General features: G+C 36.5%; 1 protein-coding gene across 1 annotated transcript; it reads left to right on the top strand.

Moving 5' to 3' along the window:
• The first annotated feature begins 11,469 nt into the window (after positions 1-11,469).
• On the top strand, positions 11,470-13,497 carry LOC126754547 (jerky protein homolog-like). Its single transcript, XM_050466627.1, is given in 4 exon segments — positions 11,470-12,394; positions 12,396-12,488; positions 12,543-13,019; positions 13,073-13,497. Coding segments are annotated over 4 exon segments (1,377 nt in total). The 5' UTR covers positions 11,470-11,905; the 3' UTR covers positions 13,391-13,497.
• The last annotated feature ends 4,200 nt before the right edge of the window (positions 13,498-17,697 follow it).

Below are 17,697 nucleotides of genomic sequence, written 5' to 3' on the forward strand. Positions count from 1 at the left end.
TTCCCGATCACAGAAAAACAATTTATAGATTTCTTCAGCTCGCTGGGAGAGTGCTTTCTTGCTGCAGGTGATTATAACGCGAAACACCCTCACTGGGGTTCCCGGTTATGTAATCCTAAAGGCAAGCAATTATATAACGCCCTTATATGTAAAGGAAACAAACTGGACTACGTGTCTCCTGGAAAGCCTACATATTGGCCGACAGACCCGAAAAAGCTGCCAGATTTAATTGACTTCGCAGTAGCTAGGAAAATTCCTCATAGCCTTATTACTGCTGAAACAATAGCAGACCTCTCATCAGACCACTCACCAGTTCTCTTCACTTTGCGGCATCAGTCACACTATAAAGAGCTACCCTATATGCTCACGTCAAAAGCTACAAACTGGTTAAAGTACAAAAAATACATCAGCACACACATAGAACTCGAACCAAATTTAAATACACCGGTCGATATTGAAAACACCATCGCAGCATTCGAATCAACCATTATAACAGCCGCCAAAATTTCAACTCCTCAAAAAGGTTATATGGAAAACAAAAAGCAAAGCGTAACTAATAGGGAAATTGAAATACTAGTATTACAAAAACGACGCCTACGAAGGGAGTGGCAGGTTCATAGATCACCAGCCTCAAAACAACTGTTGAAAGCGGCCACACATGCACTGACGAGAGCCCTCAGAAGCGAGGAACAGCGTGCGCAGTACCAGTATATTCAAAAGCTGTCACCGACTAGTACAAAGCACCCGTTGTGGAAAGCACATCAAACTCTAAGTGCGCCAATAGAGTGTGAAATGCCAATACGTGACAATAATGGCAAATGGGCTCGGAGTGATGCAGAAAAGTCAGCAACCTTCGCTGCTCATCTAAAAAATGTCTTCCAGCCAAACCCAGGAACTAATGACTTTACACTTCCAACCGTACCTTATTTGATGGAATCTGAGCCAGTGAAATTCGTACCTGAAGAGATATCAAAAATAATTATGGAGAAATTGAAACCAAGAAAAGCTCCTGGGCACGACTTAATTACTCCAAAAATGATTATTGAGCTACCAAATTGTGCTATAATCTGTATCTGTATGTTTTTCAATGCAATCACAAAACAAGCTCACTTTCCTCAACAATGGAAAAAGTCAACTATAGTGATGATACCTAAGCCTGGAAAGGACAAAACGCAGCCATCCTCCTATAGACCCATCAGCTTGTTATCGTGCATGTCGAAATTATTTGAAAGACTTCTTATGCTCCGCATTAAGCCACATCTTGAAACCCACAACATAATACCATCTCATCAATTTGGCTTCAGGGAAAAGCATGGAACGATCGAGCAAGTACATAGGATCACATCTGAAATTCGAACCGCCTTTGAAAAGGGGGAATATTGTTCTGCAATATTTCTTGATGTCGCGCAGGCTTTCGATCGAGTATGGTTAGATGGTCTTATGTACAAAATAAAAACGCTACTCCCGCAAAACACCCACGAACTGTTTAAGTCCTACCTTTATGATCGAAATTTTGTAGTTCGATGTAACACCACTACATCTGAAGCCCAAACGATTGAAGCTGGTGTACCACAAGGCAGTGTTCTTGGCCCAATGTTATATGTTTTATACACTTCAGATATCCCAGTATGCGACCGCTTGACTATGTCTACCTTTGCCGATGACACTGCAATAATCAGTCGCTCCAAGTGCCCAATTCATGCAAATGCGCTCCTAGGAAATCATATTGAAGCTGTGGCCAACTGGCTCGCAAACTGGAGGATAAAGGTTAACGAGCAAAAATGTAAGCACGTTACATTTACCCTAAACAAGAGCAGCTGTTCGCCTTTGACACTGAACAACGTACAAATACCACAAAGCAATCATGTTACTTACCTAGGGGTCCATCTGGATAGGCGACTTACTTGGCGAAACCACATAGAGGCTAAAAGAACTTACCTTAAGTTAAAGGCATGTTCTTTGCACTGGCTTATTAACTCTCGCTCAGCCCTGAGTCTGGAGTATAAAGTCATTATATACAACACTGTTTTAAAACCAATCTGGACCTATGGGTGTGAGCTGTGGGGCAACGCGAGTAGCAGCAACATCGAAATTCTTCGTCGTGCGCAATCAAAAATTCTTCGTACAATCACCGGAGCACCGTGGTATATCCGAAATGAGAACATCCAATGCGACTTAAGAATTCCCGACGTACGAACTGAAATAGAGCAACGAAGCGCGAAATATGCATTGAAACTTTCGGTTCACCCAAACCAACTAGCAAGATCGTTATTGCGTGTGAACAGGAGCTCAAGATTACGTAGAAACGACTTACCAGCCCAGACGTAATATATTTTAGGCCCAGTTTAAAATAATAATCACCCATGTAGGGTGTAAATTAAGTGAGTAGTTTAAGATTCGAAAACTTATTGTTAGGCTCTTAAGTAGGGTAGATTCAATAAATAATAGCAAAGTTAATAAAAAACTGATCGCAATTTTAACAGCCCAATTCGGAATACCATCAAATCCTGTTGCTTTGCTATTTTCAAAGCACTCAGCACCTTGAACAACTTCCTGCTCAGTGATTTCTGGCGCATCTACGACTTCGTCGCGATAAAAATTTCCTTCTTCTTGGTTTTGATGAGGGAAAAGGGTTTCACAACATTTCTGAGTAATGAAGGGCATGTAAGCGCTTGACATTTGTCACCTTTAATCCTTGACATTACAATCCTATACGCTGCGCCTCACGGATTTTCGTCCACTTTTTCCCATAATTCTTTGAAACATATCATTTTGCTCTCTTTAATTGCCTTTTTTAAGTCGTTGCGTTTCTTTCTGAATTCTCGCAAGCTGTCACAATCTAAGCTGCCTATGCTTCGTTGAAAACGGCGCCTCGCTTTGTGACTATCACTTCTCAGAGATTCGATTTCTCGATTCCACCAATAAGCTGGCTTTCTCTGTGCGGCTGTCCTCTTTTTATCCATAGCGGCATAGTTGCACCAACAATTTAGCCTGTTGGTTAATGTCATCACATCCGTTTATGTTTCCATCCAGCATTAACTTAAAAGCTCCTCATCTAGGGTTTCAATTCTCCACCCCTTGGACTGCACCTTTTGGTGGCAACATTTCGCTGTTGCATACTCTTGCTGATACTTAACATTATAGCCACATGCTCACTTTGGGTATATACTATATGTCGCATATCCGCCAGTCTATGTATCGATATAGCACTCTGCTGGCGAGAAATATATCGATAATGAAGCCACGCCCATTCTTCTCGAAGGTATTTTGTCTTCCTGTATTAAGCAGTACTACGTCCAGAACAGCAAATGCTTTAAGTTATGCGCTACCTCTCAAATTTGTATTTTTGCTGCCCCATTCTAGCGCCCAGGCATAAAAGTCACCTGTAATTGTATTAGGTGTAGTTGTCATCGCATCCTTTACCAAGTCGTCAAGTATTTTTTCATATTCAGCATGTGGTATACTTGGCGGTATGTAGCAGCTGTAGAAATAAAACCCCCATATTTTGGCTCTCGTATAAGAATGTTTATTGAAACACAACTTTATAGTATTAAAACAGAAAATATTTTATTAAAAAAAAACTAAAATAATCGATCCATATATAAAAGCTAATGTGAAGAATGAATCTGATGCTGTTTAATAATTTTGTTAATATCAGGTTCCAATTTACTCAAGAACAGTCGCAAGTCGCCACGTTCGGTAACAAGCAAACGATTTCTATTTTTAGTAAGCAGTGTTGTCACAGCACTAAATCAACGTTCACACAAATATGACGATGGGAATGCTATCAAGAATCGTTGAACGATTGACCACAATCCAGGGTACAATTGCGAGATCGGTTTTTGTAGCCAAAATTCTTGGTAACCATTTTTATACTCTCGCAACAATGTTGCTAACGAGAGTATTATAGTTTTGTTCACATAACGGTTGTTTGTAAGTCCTAAAACTAAAAGAGTCAGATATAGGGTTATATATACCAAAGTGATCAGGGCGACGAGTAGAGTCGAAATCCGGATGTCTGTCTGTCCGTCCGTCTGTCCGTCCGTCCGTCCGTCTGTCCGTCCGTGCAAGCTGTAACTTGAGTAAAAATTGAGATATCATGATGAAACTTGGTACACGTATTCCTTGGCTCCATAAGAAGGTTAAGTTCGAAGATGGGCCAAATCGACCCACTGCCACGCCCACAAAATGGCGGAAACCGAAAACCTATAAAGTGTCATAACTAAGCCATAAATAAAGATATTAAAGTGAAATTTGGCACAAAGGATCGCATTAGGGAGGGGCATATTTGGACCCAATTGTTTTGGAAAAGTGGGCGTGGCCCGCCCCCTACTAAGTTTTTTGTACATATCTCGGAAACTACTATAGCTATGTCAACCAAACTCTACAGAGCCGTTTTTTTAAGGCATTTCCATATACAGTTCAAAAATGGAAGAAATCGGATAATAACCACGCCCACCTCCCATACAAAGGTTATGTTGAAAATCACTAAAAGTGCGTTAACCGACTCATAAAAAACGTCAGAAACACTAAATTTTACGGAAGAAGTGGCAGAAGGAAGCTGCATCCAGGCTTTTTTTAAAAATTGAAAATGGGCGTGGCGCCGCCCACTTATGGACCAAGAACCATATCTCAGGAACTACTAGACCGATTTCAATGAAATTCGGTATATAATGTTTTCTTAACACCCTGATGACATGTACGAAATATGGGTGAAATCGGTTCACAACCACGCCTTCTTCTAATATAAAGCTATTTTGAATTCCATCTGATGCCTTCTCTGTATAATACGAGTATAAACATTAGGAACCAATGATGATAGCGGAATAAAACTTTACAAAAATACGGTATTTGAAAAATATTTAAATGACGAATAATGAAATCTCGATTATCACTTTACCATGCGAGAGTATAAAATGTTCGGTGACACCCGAACTTAGCCCTTCCTTACTTGTTGGAATTGATTTTTATGAACGTTGAACAATTTATACAGGTCTGTCATGTAAGCTATATCATTTTTGATGTTATGAGCTTGTCTTGAAATTCTGTATCTTTAGTTTCCAAGACAAACGATTGAAATCCTCGTCATTAGTAACACAAAGCTGATGAAATAATCTATCATTCAAAGAGCTGTTGCGGATTTTATTGACTGCTTTGATGACATATTGCAGTGATTGAAATAGTTTTTCACTTAAGTTTCTAGCAACTTAATGTTGTCTATGAATAACGCAATGTACACCAAGGACATCTGGAATTTTATTTTTTAAATACACCATGAAGCCTTTATGGCACCCTGTCATAGCCGGAGCGCCATCCGTAGCAACGGAAATAATATTTTTCAAAGGAATTTCTTTCTCATCACAAAACTTTTCCAATATATTGAATATGGTTTCGCCTTTTGTATCGGTCTCTAAATTTCTATCAAATAATAGTTCTTCACATATTTTCTCATCTTTAATAAAACTCACGTAAGACAACAACAATACTTCATTAGTTGGTAAAGTGGACTCATCCAGCTGAATTGAAAATTGACTTGACCTCAGGTGACCGTACAATGATTCTTCAATGTTTTCAGCCATTTCATCAATTCGGCTTTGCACAGAATTATTACTCAAAGGAATTTTTCGGATAATATCTGCGGCCGGTTTATGAAGCACGCTAGTTATTACTTCATTTATTGAAAAAGCACATGAGTAGTGTTTCGTGCATTTATTGTCAGACATACAAACCAAAGTGGGATTGTAAGGTTCCCAAAGTCCATGAACCATATTGGTTTTCATCACTTCGTATAATTCTGGATCTATCTCTGAATCAGGAATTTCCGCTGAAATGATTTCATCAATTTGATCTGGTGTAATCACCATCCTCATCCAAAGAAGAATGTGTGCGTGCCGTAAAAACCATCTTTGAACTTCAACGAACATTTAAGAAAAAAGAATTGGCCAAATTGGTCCAGGCGTTAGTGAGTTATGAGCGTACATATGTACATTTTGGCGATTCATTTTTATTTATGTATATATATTAGTTGATGTTCACAAGTTGTTGTTGAGAGTCGAGAGCTCATGTAGTCGTTGTCTAAGAGGCCTCTTAGCTAAATAAAATTACAAATAACCCCCAGGCCTCTACACAACGCCCCCATTTTCTTTCTGGGTCTCTTACCGCCCCCCTTGATACCTGCAGCGCCCACAAGGAGTTATCGCCCACTTTGGGAAACACTGGCTTAGAAGGTTCTGTGAAGGAAGTAAATATGAAATTGTATTCTTAGACTTGAATTAATGAAGAAATCAGTGTCTTCTTTCATAAAAATATGCGCCGTATAGCGACAACTTTGCATTTTTTTTTTGTTGTTCATGGGATCAGAGCCCCATACTTTTGAACACTGATTCTTATGTAAAAATTAACGAGGAATCGAATGGGAAAGTCAATTTTGAAAAAAATTTGGTGGAAAAGCACAAAAAATGGGATTTTTGGAAAAATGTTTTTTTTTTATTTTGAGCGACAACTTTGAATTTTTTTGCTGTTCACGGGATCAGAGTCCCATATTTTTGAACACTGATTCTTATGTAAAATTGAACTATGAATCGAATGAAAAAGTAAATTTTGAAAAAAATTTGGAGGAAAAGCACAAAAAACGGGATTTTTGGAAAAAAAATGTTTTTTTAGATTTTGAAAATTTTTTTGGATTTTGAAAATATGTTTATCAGAAAGCTGAGATTTTTTAACATAAAATTGGATAACTGCAAAATTTTTTTCTCTCAATTTTGAGGTCGTTAAAAAATAAAAGAAATAGTCATTTTTTTGTTTGATCTTAATTTGAAAACAATGGAGCAACTTTGACCACTAAAAAGTTTACAGGTATTCTTATTTTGGTCTATATTATGATATTCTAAAGTTTCGTCAAAATCGGAGAACCACGGGTACGAAACCTTGACGCCAATTGATGGAATGGCCCATATATTATTTCTTTGGTGCATTTGTCTGTATGTTTGCGAAACCAAATGCGAGCCACATACATACATATGTACATATGTACGTTCATAGTAACAAATGTCGCACGCATCTTACGCATGGCCGAAACTCACGCTTTGTCAAAGAGTCAATGTGTCGAAGCACTGACACGACGACAAAGCGTCACAACATTGTGTTGCCGGTAGAAAATCCGAGCTGTGCCGAAAGAAACTAACAAACGATCGTCGATTGTCACCACTTCCCTTGCTGCTCGAACATCTTCGCCAGCAAGCTAGCGTAAATATGTATGTAAGCGTTAAACATTTAACGCAACCTTTTCCGAACTCGCATAAGAAGTATAACTACAAAAAAAATTAAAATTAAACAAAAATTTGACAGCGTTGGCAGTCAGAACACAAAAAATTTATTTCACTTATTTGAAAAACATAAATTGAAAAAAAAATGCAAATAGAAAATTCCACAATTTTTAATCCACTGAGCAGTGTTGCAAACTACCACATTAAAAAGCGTTGTAAACAAAATCAAAAAGTTTATTAAAATTTTTAATTTATTTTAGAAATGTTTATTGAAAATGTTTGAAGTTATTTTAGAATTTATATTGATATATCTACATGTTCGAAAAATCACTAGTTAGGAATAGAATTTAAGTCATACATAAGTACATATTACCTACATTTGTAATTAGTTAAAAAATATGTATATTTCTAGTTACTTTTATTTAAATTCGCATTATTTGTTACATATTATATATAAAAGATTGCCACCTATTTACATGTAATATTATGTAGCTTAGACTTAAAAAAATACTAAGCAACTTTTGGTAACATTCTTTTCAACAAAATTGTCAACTGTTAAAACGATGTTACCCTTAGTTCACTTAAATTTAACCATAAAATTTAAGAATGTTTCATTATTAAATACATAATTCAATATTTTTTTTAAATTTTTTTCTCTAAAATTTCAATTTTAATATCCCTTCTGCCCAAAAATAATAAATAATCTGCAACTCTTTTAAATAAGCTTAATTGTGTTAAAAGCGAGTGCCTCATATTTACATATAATACTTAACAAACAATTTTTAATGACTCAGTATACATATTATTCAGCTATTAAAATTATTTAAAAATCATAAAATAATTATACTCTCGCAACAATGTTGCTAAGGAGAGTATTATAGTTTTGTTCACATAACGGTTGTTTGTAAATCCTAAAACTAAAAGAGTCAGATATAGGGTTATATATACCAAAGTGATCAGGGTGACGAGTAGAGTCGAAATCCGGATGTCTGTCTGTCCGTCCGTCTGTCCGTCCGTCCGTCCGTGCAAGCTGTAACTTGAGTAAAAATTGAGATATCATGATGAAACTTGGTACACGTATTCCTTGGTTCCATAAGAAGGCTAAGTTCGAAGATGGGCAAAATCGGCCCCCTGCCACGCCCACAAAACGGCGGAAACCGAAAACCTATAAAGTGTCATAACTAAGCCATAAATAAAGATATTAAAGTGAAATTTGGCACAAAGGATCGCATTAGGGAGGGGCATATTTGAACGTAATTTTTTTGGAAAAGTGGGCGTGGTCCCGCCCAATACTAAGTTTTTTGTACATATCTCGAAAACTACTATAGCTGTGTCAACCACACTCTACAGAGTCGTTTTCTTCGGGCATTTCCATATACAGTTCAAAAATGGAAGAAATCGGATAATATCCACGCCCACCTCCCATACAAAGGTTATGTTGAAAATCACTAAAAGTGCGTTAATCGACTAACAAAAAACGTCAGAAACACTAAATTTTACGGAAGAAATTGCAGAAGGAAGCTGCACCCAGGCTTTTTTTAAAAATTGAAAAGGGGCGTGGCCTCGCCCACTTATAGACCAAAAACCATATCTCAGGAACTACTAGACCGATTTCAATGAAATTCGGTATATAATATTTCCTTAACACCCTGATGACATGTACGAAATATGGGTATTCCAATATAACGCTATTTTGAATTCCATCTGATGCCTTCTCTGTATAATATATACATTAGGAACCAATGGTGATAGCGGAATAAAACTTTACACAAATACGGTATTTGAAAAATATGGAAATGACGTATAATGAAATCTCGATTATCACTTTATCATGTGAGAGTATAAAATGTTCGGTGACACCCGAACTTAGCCGTATATTTTTTAATTAAAATACGTAATCTGAACCAATGACACGTTACAAGATTGGGCCTTCTTTACTTCAAAAAATAAATATACAGTGCACTCGCGGTAACGTGAACACCGTCTAACGTGAACACGGGCTAACGTGAACACGCTTTTTTTTACATTGACTACTCTGTAACGTGAACAAACATACTTAGAAAGCTCAGTAACGTGAACAAAATTTTTGTTCACTACACTTTTTATTAACATACGGACAACACTGAATACATTAAATTTTATTTTTTAAGATCGGGGAATCCCCTAATATTGAAAAATTTGCGCAAATTTTTACCATATGACAACGACTTACTTCAGTTGAAGGTTTTTTCTTTCGCGGAGTGATCAATCAATCGGAATGAGTTCTAAAAAATCGAAGTGTTTGCAATTAAAAGAAAAAGCAGACATTTTAGACAGTCTGCAAAAAGGAACAAGTGTGACTAACTTAGCAAAAAACAAGTAAGGAAGGGCTAAGTTCGGGTGTCACCGAACATTTTATACTCTCGCATGATAAAGTGATAATCGAGATTTCATTATACGTCATTTACATATTTTTCAAATACCGTATTTTTGTAAAGTTTTATGCCGCGATCATCATTGGTTCCTAAAGTACATATGTACTCGTATTATACAGAAAAGGCATCAGATGGAATTCAAAATAGCGTTATATTGGAAAAAGGCGTGGTTGTGAACCGATTTCACCCATATTTCGTACATGTCATCAGGGTGTTAAGAAATTATTATATACCGAATTTCATTGAAATCGGTCAAGCAGTTCCTGAGATATGGTTTTTGGTCCATAAGTGGGCGAGGCCACGCCCATTTTCAATTTTTAAAAAAAGCCTGGGTGCAGCTTCCTTCTGCAATTTCTTCCGTAAAATTTAGTGTTTCTGACGTTTTTTGTTAGTCGGTTAACGCACTTTTAGTGATTTTCAACATAACCTTTGTATGGGAGGTGGGCGTGGTTATTATCCGATTTCTTCCATTTTTGAACTGTATATGGAAATGCCTGAAGAAAACGACTCTGTAGAGTTTGGTAGACATAGCTATAGTAGTTTTTGAGATATGTACAAAAAACTTAGTAGGGGGCGGGACCACGCCCACTTTTCCAAAAAACTGCGTCCAAATATGCCCCTCCCTAATGCGATCCTCTGTGCCAAATTTCACTTTAATATCTTTAGTTATGGCTTAGTTATGACACTTTATAGGTTTTCGGTTTCCGCCATTTTGTGGGCGTGGCAGTGGGCCGATTTCGCCCATCTTCGAACTTAACCTTCTTATGGAGCCAGGGAATACGTGTACCAAGTTTCATCATGATATCTCAATTTTTACTCAAGTTACAGCTTGCACGGACGGACGGACAGACGGACGGACAGACGGACGGACGGACAGACAGACATCCGGATTTCGACTCTACTCGTCACCCTGATCACTTTGGTATATATAACCCTATATCTGACTCTTTTAGTTTTAGGACTTACAAACAACCGTTATGTGAACAAAACTATAATACTCTCTTTGGCAACTTTGTTGCGAGAGTATAAAAATATAATGTCGCTAAGTCAACAATATGTAGTATTAAAAAGAAACAAGTAAGGAAGGGCTAAGTTCGGGTGTCACCGAACATTTTATACTCTCGCACAATAAAGTGATAATCGAGATTTCATTATACGTCATTTACATATTTTTCAAATACCGTATTTTTGTAAAGTTTTATTCCGCTATCATCATTGGTTCCTAATGTATATACTCGTATTATACAGAAAAGGCATCAGATGGAATTCAAAATAGCGTTATATTGGAAAAAGGCGTGGTTGTGAACCGATTTCACCCATATTTCGTACATGTCATCAGGGTGTTAAGAAAATATTATATACCGAATTTCATTGAAATCGGTCTAGCAGTTCCTGAGATATGGTTTTTGGTCCATAAGTGGGCGAGGCCACGCCCATTTTCAATTTTTAAAAAAAGCCTGGGTGCAGCTTCCTTCTGCAATTTCTTCCGTAAAATTTAGTGTTTCTGACGTTTTTTGTTAGTCGGTTAACGCACTTTTAGTGATTTTCAACATAACCTTTGTATGGGAGGTGGGCGTGGTTATTATCCGATTTCTTCCATTTTTTAACTGTATATGGAAATGCCTGAAGGAAACGACTCTGTAGAGTTTGGTAGACATAGCTATAGTAGTTTTCGAGATATGTACAAAAAACTTAGTAGGGGGCGGGACCACGCCCACTTTTCCAAAAAACTGCGTCCAAATATGCCCCTCCCTAATGCGATCCTCTGTGCCAAATTTCACTTTAATATCTTTAGTTATGGCTTAGTTATGACACTTTATAGGTTTTCGGTTTCCGCCATTTTGTGGGCGTGGCAGTGGGCTGATTTTGCCCATCTTCGAACTTAACCTTCTTATGGAGCCAAGGAATACGTGTACCAAGTTTCATCATGATATCTCAATTTTTACTCAAGTTACAGCTTGCACGGACGGACGGACAGACGGACGGACAGACAGACATCCGGATTTTGACTCTACTCGTCACCCTGATCACTTTGGTATATATAACCCTATATCTGACTCTTTTAGTTTTAGGACTTACAAACAACCGTTATGTGAACAAAACTATAATACTCTCCTTAGCAACATTGTTGCGAGAGTATAAAAAGAAGCCATTTTAAAATGCGTGAATAATACATACCAAGGACCGGGAAAAAGAAAAACTTTAAAATCGTCAGAGCTTCCAGCTATGGAAAAAAGTCTATACCTTTGGTTCATTCGGATGCGCGGAAGGAATTGTCCTGTAAGCGGATTAATGCTAAAAGAAAAGGCTAAGGAATTGCATTCCCTACTTAAAGAAAACTCGACCGGATTCAATGCTAGTGACGGATGGCTCCAGAGATTTAAGAAAAGATACGGAGTTAGATTGCTTAAAGTATCTGGAGAAAAACTCTCATCGCAGCCTCAATTGGTTGATCCATTTAAGCTGAAACTAAAACAAAAAATTGAGGAAATGGAGTTATGTAATGACCAATTGTATAATGCTGACGAATCTGGTTTATTCTGGAAGATTTTGCCAGATAAGACCTATGTATCATCGCATGAAAAACCTGCTCCAGGAACAAAGACGGAGAAGCAGCGTATAACATTTCTCTGTTGCGCAAATGCATCGGGTGCACATAAACTTAAACTTTTAGTAATTGGTAAGGCAAAAAATCCACGCAGCTTTAAACACTTTACCCTACTGCCCTACGGATTATAAGAACTCGAAATCAGCCTGGATGACGTCTGCCATTTTTAAACATTGGTTCCATCAATCTTTTGTGCCACAGGTAAAAAATTTTTCGCTTAATTAATAATTATTATAAATTCTTGCTTTTGGCCAGGTAAGATTGTTTCTAAAGCGGAAGAACTTACCAATAAAGGCACTACTACTTATTGACAACGCTCCCTCTCATCCAAGTGAAGCAGAATTAAAAACTGAAGATGGAAATATAATTGACATGTTTATGCCGCCAAATGTCACCCCTCTTATCCAACCTATGGATCAAAATGCGATTAAAATAACGAAGTTATATTACAGAAACAGTTTGTTGGCTTCAATAGCAGCAAAAAACTTAGATTTGCTTGAATCAATGAAAAATGTAACGTTGAAAGATGCTGTTACTCTTTTATCTGTCGCATGGGATCGGGTCAGCACAGAAACTCTTGCCAATTGTTGGAAAAACATTTTAAGTTTAATGGGAAACGAGGAGGACCCTGAATATAACATTCCATTAAATATCCTGAAAGACAAATGGAGTGCAGAAATAAACTCTTTAATACGAATGTCAGTTGATCTTCTTCAGGACTTGAGTCTCCAGGTAGAAGTTTTACGACTCACTTTGATATCATTATTACTTTTTTTCTATTTTAGGTTGAGTTTACATTGCCAATGATTCGAGAGTGGAACGATGACCCTTGTGTTGATGATGCCACCGAAATCCATAAAATCACCGAAATCCATGAAATTGAAGAAAGTGACGATGATGATTGTATTGCCGAAGACCCCATAAAGAAAATTGCCGCAAGTGTGGCAGTTGAAATCTTTAACAAGGCATTGCAATGGGCTGGAGATGCAATGGTTGATCAAAGCGACATGAGTGTACTTAGACGCTTAAGGGAGAAAGCAGTATTTCAGCTATTAGAAAGGAAAAACCAGCAGAAAAAGATAACGGATTTTTTTAATGAATAAATCTAATGTGAAATTTTATTCGCAATTTAATATGTATGTTCATACCCATGAACATACTAATGGCAATAATAAAATACTTTTACATTTAAATGTGTAAAAATCCTGAATTTAGCAATTTGAAGTTATTTTGCGTCTTCAAATTCGACAATCGCAAACGTGAACATTTTCACTAACGTGAACTCCCTTGGTTTTAATTAGTTCACGTTACCGCGAGTGCACTGTATTTCATTAATTAAATATTCCAAATGAAGCAAAATAACTTCAAGTCATTTAAAAATGTTTTTGCTACGCCATTTTTGCTTTTCATATTTTTTTGGCAATTTTTTTCTACAAACTTAATAGTCTGACTTTTCTCATGGAAACAGTTATTAAATAATAATTCATGGAAAAGTGTATTGCAATTTAAATCACTGCAGTATTTATGTAGCTTACACATACATACATATATGTATGTATATTACCGGTTTCTTTCGCACAACTGCAGCACCCGCTGGATCACACATACATATATGCATATTTACAAAATTTCACAGGCATTTACATATAGATTTCAATTACAATGCGCCATCAATTATAACCAATTCGATTCGCACAAAATTACTTTCCATATCATTGCACATTAGGTCAAATGAGCGTTTTTTCTGTGCAAAATTAATAACGATCACAAAATTATGCTAATCTAACCAAAACCTGTGAGGATTTCAGAAGCAGGAGTAACTGTATTATAAAAAGTGGAAATTAGCCCTCTAATGACCAAAATTTAAAATTACTCCTTTTGCAGCCATTAATGAAAACAATACATTGTTTCATTTATTAATTTTATTTGTACTGAAACAATTAATTAATCACATAAATCTAATTCATTATGTAAATTTAAATTAAAAAGTTCCTCCTCAGTTTCATTAATTTCATCATCTTGGTTGTTAAGCTGAAAATCTTCTATGGGTTCGCTGCAACATAATAGTTCAATGACTTCAGGAGGAAGTGTGATAAGTTTCCTCTTTTGAATGCGTTTACTTAAAAAATGTGGAAATTAATGGATCTGATGTATCGATAGCCCTATTAAATATGTCTAATAGGTTATTGGTGCGGTTGTTTCTACGAGCGTGATGTAATCTATCGGCTTTGTATATTTGATTTCGCGATTCAGCAGCTTGTTCTCCAAAAAACCCCATGGGAAGTGCAGTATTTTCTATTATTTCTCTTGAATGTATTAGTACTTTATTGACTGTAGAAGTCATTGGCAGCCAGGGATATATGTAGCTCCTGAAAACGTTTTGCTGTTTGAAAGCAATATATTTCAAATTTGCTTGCATTGATTTCAAACTCGCAGGATAGACAAATCAAAATTATTTTGAAACGAAATATAAGGTCTTCGTCAACTTCAGTTATTTTAGAAAAAATAGTGTGTTCAGTAAAAACTCGACGAGCAGTGTTCCCGTCATTTGTGGAACCGGAGCCTCCTACGCATATCTACGCGAAGTCCAAGCTTTTTCCAAAAATCGTTTTGTATGTCTACTTTTCTTTTTAAGACAGGTAACTTATCTTCTCCTCGTATCTGCCACTTTTGTATTATGCATTTATAGCCTAAATGTAATAGAAATTCAAAAAATCTAATCCAACAATGAAGGGGGCTAATTCTAAATTTTAAGGTTTCCTCTTTTGCACCAAATACTTCACTTTTGTAATCATAGTGTTCATAAAGTCCTTAGGTGTACAAATGGAACAAGCCTGGTTTGATCTAGTCCCAGTTATAATGTTTAAAACTTTTCCATTAATTAGTGTTAAAAATAATTTAAAGGATACTTCCACAGATTTTCCATCACCAATTGATATTGTTACGGTTTTCAAGGCATTAATCTCATTTTTTAATTCCAGGTGCTCTTTTAAAACCACTTCTTTTGCCTCTTTTATGTACTCCAGTTTAATGGGACGGCAAAATCTTACAGACTGCGGTGCGCGGTTGTTCCAAATTGGTTTACCCGATGAGAGCAGTAACCTTAAAGGAATGACTGTTGTAGCCAATAGAGAGCTATCGCTGCTATTTGACGAACCTGGCTCATTAAATGTTTGCTTAAATTGAGCTTGACCAGTGCTACTATCAAATCCGTAGCTTAATATCAATTCAGAGCTTACAAAATTTGTCTTTTCCGCTTCCATTACAGCTTGAAACACTTCTCTTTGAATATCAACAATTTTTTCAGCCGTATTGCATCGATTGACTTTGATGCACACGTGTGTAACGGTACTCTATATTTAGCACAAACAAAAATCACGCGCCTTTGTTTTGGAGTATTGCCAATTATAAAACAACAACAACAAAAGTAAAACGGCACTTTGATTCTTATCACTTTTGCACAGAAAAAACGCTCATTTGACCTAATGTGCATTGGCCAAATGCGGCAAATTGTTTAAAATGCCAGGTTTTTTAGAGTTTTTATCGAAACGGCACGATGTGTGAATGTATAGTTGTACATTTACATTAAAGGTTCATAACAGTAAAAATATTATATCTTGATATAGAAACCTTTTTAGAAGATCATGAAGGGGAACCTTTATCAAAAACGTGTTTCATGAAATGGTTCGGCAAATGCAGTACGCCAGAAAAGGAAAAAATTATGTTACTTAAACAATAATAAGTTCTTAGCATGTCTGGCCCGATGTCAACTTTTTGTCTGCGCCGTACCTGAACTGTAATTAGTTCGTTTAATTCTCTCGAAGTTGATGTGAATTTCTCGAATTAATGTGAAATCAGAATCTAGTGGACTTAACCTTTGATGGTTACTGTTATGACATTGTATTTTTGATTTTTTCTTTATTCTTCAAGATTGTTGAAAATCTGTATTGCAAAAATTTCCATATACCGTAAGATACTTAAGTCGTATAGGTTAAGTTATGTTGGGACAAGTCGTAGGACTGATCCAAAATCGATTAATTTCACTTAGACAGACATTCATAATTTGGGTTACCCATAAACTACTTAAAGGTGGATCACCAGATTTTCATAAATTAACAAAGTGTCATTAGCTGACCACAAATGGTGGTAGTTTCGCCAATTTTTGGTACGTCTATCGAGATATTTTAATCTCAGTTTGTCAAAAGCTGAGCAAAAGAAAATGAAGTGAGAAGATTATTCCTTCCTCCCTAAGACTTTGAAAAAGAGTGTCCGACAAAATATTTAGCCATAGAAAGGATCTCGCAGTCACACTATTTCTTGTCGTTGGCCTACGCCTGCTGATCTAAATGGAGGTTCAAAGATCCAACGCCAGAACGCAAGCAGACATCGAAGAATCGACTTGGCTCCAAACGGATGAAATTGGAAAAAATCTTATAACTCCGAAATAAAATTTTTTGGAAAATAAAGCAGCATTTATCAGGATTGCTCTTGCCCAAGAGTAGAGAAACGGTTAGTTACCAAAGTAAATAAGTGAAAGTTGAAGTGAAATTCTAGTAATAGATTTGATAACAGCTAGATTATTCTAGAACCTGTTCTAATAGATTAAGAATTCATATCAACTTCCCAGAATATCACAAACACTATATTATATTTTTCATGGAGATATCATGATCCGGAACTCATAGCTTCTACTAATACAAACTCCTAGGGATTTTACCTCGTTTTGGGGTTCATGGCAGAGAAACGCCAATAATAACTTAAAACAAGTAAGGAAGGACTAAGTTCAGGTGTCACCGAACATTTTATACTCTCGCATGATAAAGTGATAATCGAGATTTCATTATCCGTCATTTACATATTTTTTTATTTTGCTGTAAAATGAATTAGATTAGATCAATTTGTGTACTTTGAGTATTGAACTGTATTTTCATTTCCTAATATGTATATATATTATACAGAGAACGCATCAGATGGAATTCAAAATAGCGTTATATTGGAAAAAGGCGTGGTTGTGAACCGATTTCACCCATATTTCGTACATGTCATCAGGGTGTTAAGAAAATATTATGTACCGAATTTCATTGAAATCGGTCTAGTAGTTCCTGAGATATGGTTTTTGGTCCATAAGTGGGCGACGCCACGCCCGCCCATTTTCAATTTAAAAAAAGCCTGGGTGCAGCTTCCTTCTGCCATTTCTTCCGTAGAATTTAGTGTTTCTGCCGTTTTTGGTTAGTCGGTTAACGCACTTTTAGTGATTTTCAACATAACCTTTGTATGGGAGGTGGGCGTGGTTATTATCCGATTTCTTTCATTTTTAAACTGTATATGGAAAGGCCTGAAGAAAACGACTCTATAGAGTTTGGTTGACATAGCTATAGTAGTTTCCGAGGTATGTACAAAAAACTTAGTA

The sequence above is a fragment of the Bactrocera neohumeralis genome, chromosome 4 (assembly GCF_024586455.1).
Source record: "Bactrocera neohumeralis isolate Rockhampton chromosome 4, APGP_CSIRO_Bneo_wtdbg2-racon-allhic-juicebox.fasta_v2, whole genome shotgun sequence".
NCBI classification, from domain to species: Eukaryota; Metazoa; Arthropoda; class Insecta; order Diptera; family Tephritidae; genus Bactrocera; species Bactrocera neohumeralis.